Genomic DNA, 7442 nt, shown 5'->3' on the forward strand with positions numbered 1-7442 from the left:
ATATTTTAGTCAGAATTATTGCGCTCCTCTTTAATTGAGCTCTGTTTGTTTGGCGCGCATGCGCACGGCGGCGCTCGTTCACTGAAGTTTAGCGGAGAATCCCAAAGCAGAAGGTTCATGCACTTCTGACAGAAAAATTTAATTATTTACATGGCTTTCTAACATTTACAGATGGAGAATATACCTGTGAAATGTAAGTTATGCATTCAGGAAGACAGCACATCTCAAACACATTAAACAGCGCGAGTAGCCTAGTGTCTCTGTCAGCGGCACATGCAGCCTTTCTGTCAGAGCATATGACGGGCCGAGCCGCTTAAACTAATATGCGAAAAGAAACTATAAACTATGTCTTACCAGTTTTTAAAGGCCTTAATATGAAGCTTGTCACATGTTTAAAACAAATTGGATTATGCACTTTCTTCGCAGCAGCTCAGTCTGTGTCCTCCGCTATATTTTCAGATGCGCTCGCATCAAACTACTGTATATCGATATAAACGGTATTGCCTCGTATCGAATCGCTTATAAAGAAAATATCGATATATCATACAAATTCGATATACCACCCAGCCCTATATACAGTATACAGTATACTTACAGATATACAGTAAGTCAAAAATATAGGGAAAAAAAAACACTGCTCAGTTTAAATGTAGTAAAATCTGTACCGTTAAGCGTTATCACCGTACCGCCTTGATGTTACGCCAAACACATTCTGTTTTACGTGGATATTGGAACGCGAGTGAAGTAGCCTACAAAACCAGGTTTACATAAATAATATTTTGGCATTCAAATACATTGCGAATACGGAAACATTTGCTTTTGTGTCGAATGAGAGACCCAATGTTGATTTCAGTTTCGTTTTAGCCTAAATTAATTCCTTTTGGCTTGTCGTTTACATAGCTATAGCTTCTTATATTTTTAATTCTTGTTATTTTCTGAATACTAAATTCAAATAATTTGCTGTGGAGTGAGGGGAACTAAAATAGTCTAGCCTAGCTATGTTTACAATGTTTATTATAATGTTTGTAAACATTTCGCATCGGCATTAGGCCTATTTCTGAATTAAATAATAAAATGCGACTTATACATGACGTATGTTTTCTTCTCTGAAAAAACACAATTTTATTTTAGACGCGTAGTGTATTTTAACCATGCAGCAAACCTTTTAAAATATTTTGATAAATCACTGGAAAAAAATAAATAAATTACTTTTTAAACCGTTTAACAGATTGTATTAATCAGTCAAAATTCTTACGGTCGGTTAATGGTTAACTGGTTAAAATGAGCATTCCTAATTAGAAGTAATCTAAAAACATTTAGAAACATGAGAACCTGACTTAAATTATTAACTTAAACATGCAAAAATATTGTAGCATTGGTTGCTTGATCAATGTGCTAGATAAATTATGTTTCATGTGCCAATTTAGTAATCATCACATGGAAATGAAACATGAATTTACATTGGACTAAAAAAAAAAACCAATAAAACAACAAGGTGACATTGCCACATCATATAAAAAGTTGCCACACGCCACTGGACTGGAGAGATGAGACAAAAGGAGAGCAGAAGTAAAGACAGAAGACAGTCGAAAGTCTGGAGGTGAAAGTACCAACCTGGCAGTGGAGGGATCTGTTTGTTCCCGGGATGTTCTGTTGGCGGAACCAGAAGGGCATCTTCCGTCATCTTAACTGGAGTGGATACCGCCACTGGTTTGGAGATGCGCTCCTCCTCGCGACTCCTGTGGCTACAGAAACACAAAGCTCACAGTTACAAACTGAGCCTGGTTTTGTCTCTGCTTATAAGTAGTTGACAAATAACATGGACATTAACTTAATTAATCAAGATTTTAGGCTACATTGTACAAGGCAAAAAATATTTTTATGTGTGTATTAAATGACCACTTATTTGTAATCACCTTGCTACATGCATAAAAACAAAACAAAAAAAAAAATACTAAAAAACACTATCAAACACATCAATATTATGAAATAATGATAGGTGCCTTTACAGGCTGACACCATGATGCAAGCAAAAATTCCTGTTGGGCAAGTTACTAAAGACCTCAATAACACTGGTGGCATTTCACAAACTGTACATAAGATTTTGATCAGCACATATACAAGTTTCTGAGAACAAGTCAGACATTATATTTGTTCCATCTGAATATGAGAGCATCCTGAAGGAAGAGTGTGTAAACAAATGCACAATACAGAAGGATCATGAACACAACAATACTTGAAAACAGCAGAGATAAAGATTGCTCATTAGACAGCACCAGATGCCAGTGCTTTATGTCAGACCGTTTCATTTTTCTCTTGCTAAAAATTAGGACAGATATTAGAGCAGTGATGGCCTTCCAGGCCACTTTCCTGCAGAGATTTGATCCAATCCTGATAAAACTCACCTGCCTGTAGCCTTCTAGTAGTCTTGAAGACAATGATTAGCTGGTTCAGGTGTGTTTGATTAGGGTTGGAGCTAAACTCTGAAGGAAAGTGGCCTGGAAGGGCCAAGTTTGCCCAACCCTGTATTTAGGGATGTGCGGGTCTAGTCGACTAAACGGTACAGCTCCTACTAGTCGACACTGAAAACAATAGTCGATTACACGACAGAAACCCCCCACCACAATTTTATCATTCAAATTACCGTCATTTTAACATTGCATTTAAAACATTTTAAATAACAAGTTAAAATAAAACGTTTGAAAAATAATACATTATTTTTAAAAGTTTATCTGGGCGGAAACTACATTTTTACCTCAGACCTCACATGCGTTTTCTTCGTGTCAGTTGCGGCAAATTCAAAAATGACCACGCGAAAGACGAGAAGGTGTGGGATTATTTTGAATTAGAAGGAAACGGAAAAGTTTTGAGTAAACTGTGTAATGTCAAATTGTCTTACAATAACTACTTGAGCGACGCGTAATCCTATTCAATACAGGCACGTAGGCGTTAGCTTAGAGGCTGGCCAAAGCCAGCAAATGTCAATCACGTCATTCACTACAACCCGCCGGCGCTGTGATCCCATCCGCGCCGTCTATTCCTCTATTCCTCAACACCCACTTCGGTGGAGGTGCGGGATGTCCAGGCGCTTTCTGAAAATCTATTGGCTTGCTTTTCATTATCTCTGCGTGCCTGCGACTTCAGTTCCTGCCGAGCGCGTTTTTTCAAGTGCAGGAATTTTATTGTTAATAGCCTCAGGTCCCGTCTTTCACCAGACCACGTTGATAATTTCACTGAACAAATAACGCATGGTCTGAGTAAGTAAAAATTTTTTTAGACAATATAGCCTACACGAAGTACGTTTTTAAAAGCCGTTTTAATGCTATTTCGTGATAAACCTTCCTATTGTTTTTGACTTGTGTTTTAATATATTGGCTAACGTTATATGAAGATGAAGAATTCTGTCAGGCTATTGATTGATTTTCCATTGTTCTGCATTTCCCCAGCTGATTTGAATAAATAAGCTATGCTTTGGCCGACGTTGAGTGTATGCTCTTCTTTTTTTTCTTTTTAACGACCGCCTAAAATGAAATGATAACGCGAGGCAAGTGTGCGGCAAGCGGAATTCATTGAGGGATTTGACAGTGTGATTCATAGATTAAGTATTTCAAATATAGGCTATTATATATGCTACACGCACAGAGGTTTTCTTTTGGGGGTTTCTTGCTTTTAGACTAGTCGACAAGTCGGATACAAAACTTTCATTTAAACGTCAGTCAAATTAGTCGTCGCGCACATCCCTACCTGTATTAGAGCTTCTTTTAAAACTGTAAACATGAACACAACTCACAGATATGTAAAATGCTTTGAGGCATCACAACTTCTCTCTGTTGCACATTCTAATTTCTGGATGTGTACAGACACAGAAAGCTGAAGAAGTGTATGATGAGTTTAGGATCAGGACTGCACTCTAGAATTATGGGTAGATTTTAGAGTCACATGGCTGGTACAGTATGGCTCAGACAGGAAACAGACCACACCTGAAATGTTCATTTTTCTCTTCAATTAACAATTAGCATTGTTGTGCTAGCTGAATCAGTAAAAACAAACAGATTTCTGCCGAGAAATTAAATGCTTATCTGTCAGAAAAAAAAGAGACCTTGTCCTTGTTGCCTAGCAGTGTACTTTATCTTAAATCTCTTATGCCCTGGACATGCACAAAAATACACTGCCACACACAGATACGCACACACACACACAAAGGCCTACATAAAGTCCAGGCTCTCCTTTGCTCTGTTGGTTTTCTCTGTACTAACACATCCATCACACACGGGCTAAATCCTCCACTCACATTCTCCTGCGTTTGTTTCTCATGAGACCTGTTACAATCTCACTGAAATGCTTCTATGTGCATTTGTGCATTGAATCTCTATAAAAATCACCCCTTTTTATAGTGTGTATATACATTATATATATTATGTGTATAAAAACACTTTTTTTCCCCAAACGAACACCATTCTTGTGACTATTTTCTTGTGATTACACAGCAAGAAAAGCCATTAAACTGGTATTTTTATTACAAGTAGGAAAATATTCTTTGTTTTACGTATGAATTACAGCAGGTGAAATTATTTTGTAAATATGCAATATAGAATAGGCTATAAACCTAGAAAACCTATTACATCACTACGTTTGAGTCAGCAAGGAATACAGACTGCAAACACAGCTTCAAGAATATCTTATGTAAGAACCAAAAAAAATGGGTTAATCTTTGTTCTGAAATTATTCCTTAACACATTATTTTAAAATGTAAAATATACACAAAATACTAATACATACATATACACAAATTAATTCATTATTTAATTTAAATGTAAATTTAAATATTATTTTAAATTTAAAATAAAAACCTTTTTTTTGTTTTACTTTTTTTATTGATTTTAATTGATTTAATCAATTTAACCGATTCATGTAGGTTAATCTTTCCTTCCCCAAGCAGTTTTAAATCACTGAATTTAAGCCGATTACTTCTTATTTTCTTTATTACGCTTATGTAGAGTACTCTGAATTACCATTGTGTATGGAATGTAAATCTAGGCGATATAAATAAACTTGCCTACCCTATCCTAATACAGAAACAACACTGAATCAACACACTTAAGTACTCTTGAGAAACTTTATGTAGAGGAGATAGATTCAAAAGCTGACAGCTCAGAGAGGAGAGAGAATGCATCTCTGTGGCTTGTACAGTGAGGAAAAACCCATCTGGTGATGCAAATTTTTGCATCACCAGTGAGGGAATTGTGTTGTCTCTTGTGTGCCAAGGTTAATGAACACACATGCAGAAAAATAAATTCAGGCGCATTTCTGCATAACAGCCTTGACACCCACTGGCAGTTTCCACAAACAAACACACACACACACACACACACACACACACACACACACACACACACACATACATACATACAGAGCTAGTTGCCGCTGCACTACCAGCTCAATATGACAGAATGCATGCTAATTTCACTACAAGCACATTGTAATGCACCACATCAAATGCATTAAAAGTGCATTTTACAAACTAAACTGTCCATATAGAACGCAGGACCCACACATTAAAAGGACTATGAAAAAATTGCACAAAAAACACATTCACAAACAACAAAACAACCTAATATCCATGCACTCAGACTCAATCTACAAAAACTATCCACTGTGTACAGAGCACAGCACTTACAGCGGGAGCATTCTGGTGAGAAGAGAGCCCCTCAGCCTGTGTAGAGACAGAGCAGTTATTCAACAGCGAGTGAGTGATGCATGGCTCTGAGATATTAGCCTGGCTCACTGACAAACAGGTTCATTATCCCCCAAAATGCCTCCAAATCTAGCAGTCCAAGTCCAGTAAATTACTTTTTAGACCATCCATTTTTGTAGTGGTGCTGAAGGAGGACCCTAGAGCATTCCCATGATGCCCAGTCCTGTTAATCATCCAGATAGTGAAGAGAGACGAGCCAGTTTATATTTATACAATGTGGCTTGATTAAATCAGTTCACATTAATAATTGTTTAATAATAATTGTATGCCTGTATGTACACTATGCTCCCCAAGGCTGCATTTTTTTAAATCAATAATACATTAAAAACAGTAATATTGTGAAATTTCAACAATTTATAATAACTTCTATTTTTAATATATATTATAAATTGTAATTTCTTTGTTTGATGGGAAAGCTGAATTAGCAGCCATTATTCCAGTCTTAAGTGTCACGTGATCCTTTAGAAATCATTCTAATAAGAAGATTTCATGCTCAAGAAACATTATCATCAACATCAAGAAACATTATCAATGTTAAAAACAATGTTGAAAACCTGCGATACATTTTTCAGGATTTTTTGCTGAATAAAAAGCTCAGAAGAACAGCATTTATTTGAACTCTTTTGCAACATTATGAATGTCTTTACTTTCACTTTTGATCAATTTAATGCATCCATGCAAAAAAAAAAAAAAACTATAAAGAAACATACATTAGTTTAAATATGTGCAAGTCTTAGTTCCATCCAAGGTTTCATACTTATCTTAGAGAGTGTCCCTTGCCATTATCAAGTTTGACTTTACTGGGGGTCTTGCTAGGCACTATAATATTTGTTTGTAAATCTGCTTTGGAACAATAAGAAATGTGCCATAAAATTAAACTGAAAATTAAAATGAAAACTGAATTGACTTTAGCTCTAGCATCTTTATATTCAATATCATTCAGTGGAGATCGATGATTCTATTAATATTATAGACACTGTCAACATGTGTAAAGCAGACTATGTACACACTCAATCACACACACACACATGCTAGAAATTGTTACAGCTGTGGCTGTTTTCTGAGACTTGAAAGGCATCAGTGTCTTGTTGAGGTGAGAGAGCCGATAATGAGGTGTAATCTGAGTTCAGATATTAAGTGAGACGCTGCTGTAGACAGACAGGTGGAGGATGTGTGGGGACGCGGGGTGTGAAATTTCATTAAAATACAGCCTGTGGCAGTGTGGGGATGTGGGAAGTAGAGAGCAGCTGCTTTAATGCCAAGAAAAATGGCGTATCCCCTGGGAAAGGACCGGCACCTTGTGGCATTGTCATCCTTTTCATCCTTGTCTCTTTACATACTCACAATCTCCTGGAAACACCATCTCGTGCTCTTTCTGTCTTACTTCCATCTGTTTTACACACTCTACTTATCTCTCATGATTTCCTTTGGCCCTCATCCACCACTTATAAAATGTACCATGGTAACCACAGTTTCCGCCATAATACCATAAACATAATATCATTACTACTGTTATTGACATAGTGGAGTATATAATTATAATTAAGAGAACCTTTCAACCAGTTTTATTTAGGGCTGTCTATCAATTTTAAATCACATGAATTATGTGAAACTCTGATTAATTAAAGGGGTCATATGATGCGATTTCAATTTTTCCTTTCTCTTTGGAGTGTTACAAGCTCTTGGT

General features: G+C 36.5%; 1 protein-coding gene and 1 long non-coding RNA gene across 10 annotated transcripts in view; one reads left to right on the top strand and one right to left on the bottom strand.

Annotated features, from left to right (window-relative positions):
• The window catches only part of LOC107670746 (tight junction protein ZO-1-like), a 133864-nt gene that overhangs the window by 22754 nt on the left and 103668 nt on the right, over positions 1-7442 (bottom strand). For all 9 annotated transcript variants that reach the window (XM_016463473.1, XM_016463472.1, XM_016463481.1 and 6 more), the window contains one exon: positions 1615-1745. In XM_016463473.1, coding sequence (XP_016318959.1) covers positions 1615-1745 — 131 coding nt within the window. The remainder of the gene's footprint in view (positions 1-1614; positions 1746-7442) is intronic.
• The window catches only part of LOC107670747 (uncharacterized), a 10655-nt gene continuing 3219 nt past the window's right edge, over positions 7-7442 (top strand). The window contains exons 1-2 of the long non-coding RNA XR_001632116.1: positions 7-86; positions 7435-7440. This is a non-coding gene — a long non-coding RNA (uncharacterized LOC107670747). The remainder of the gene's footprint in view (positions 87-7434; positions 7441-7442) is intronic.

This window comes from Sinocyclocheilus anshuiensis, unplaced genomic scaffold (assembly GCF_001515605.1).
Source record: "Sinocyclocheilus anshuiensis isolate Anshui unplaced genomic scaffold, SAMN03320099.WGS_v1.1 scaffold816, whole genome shotgun sequence".
Taxonomy (NCBI): domain Eukaryota; kingdom Metazoa; phylum Chordata; class Actinopteri; order Cypriniformes; family Cyprinidae; genus Sinocyclocheilus; species Sinocyclocheilus anshuiensis.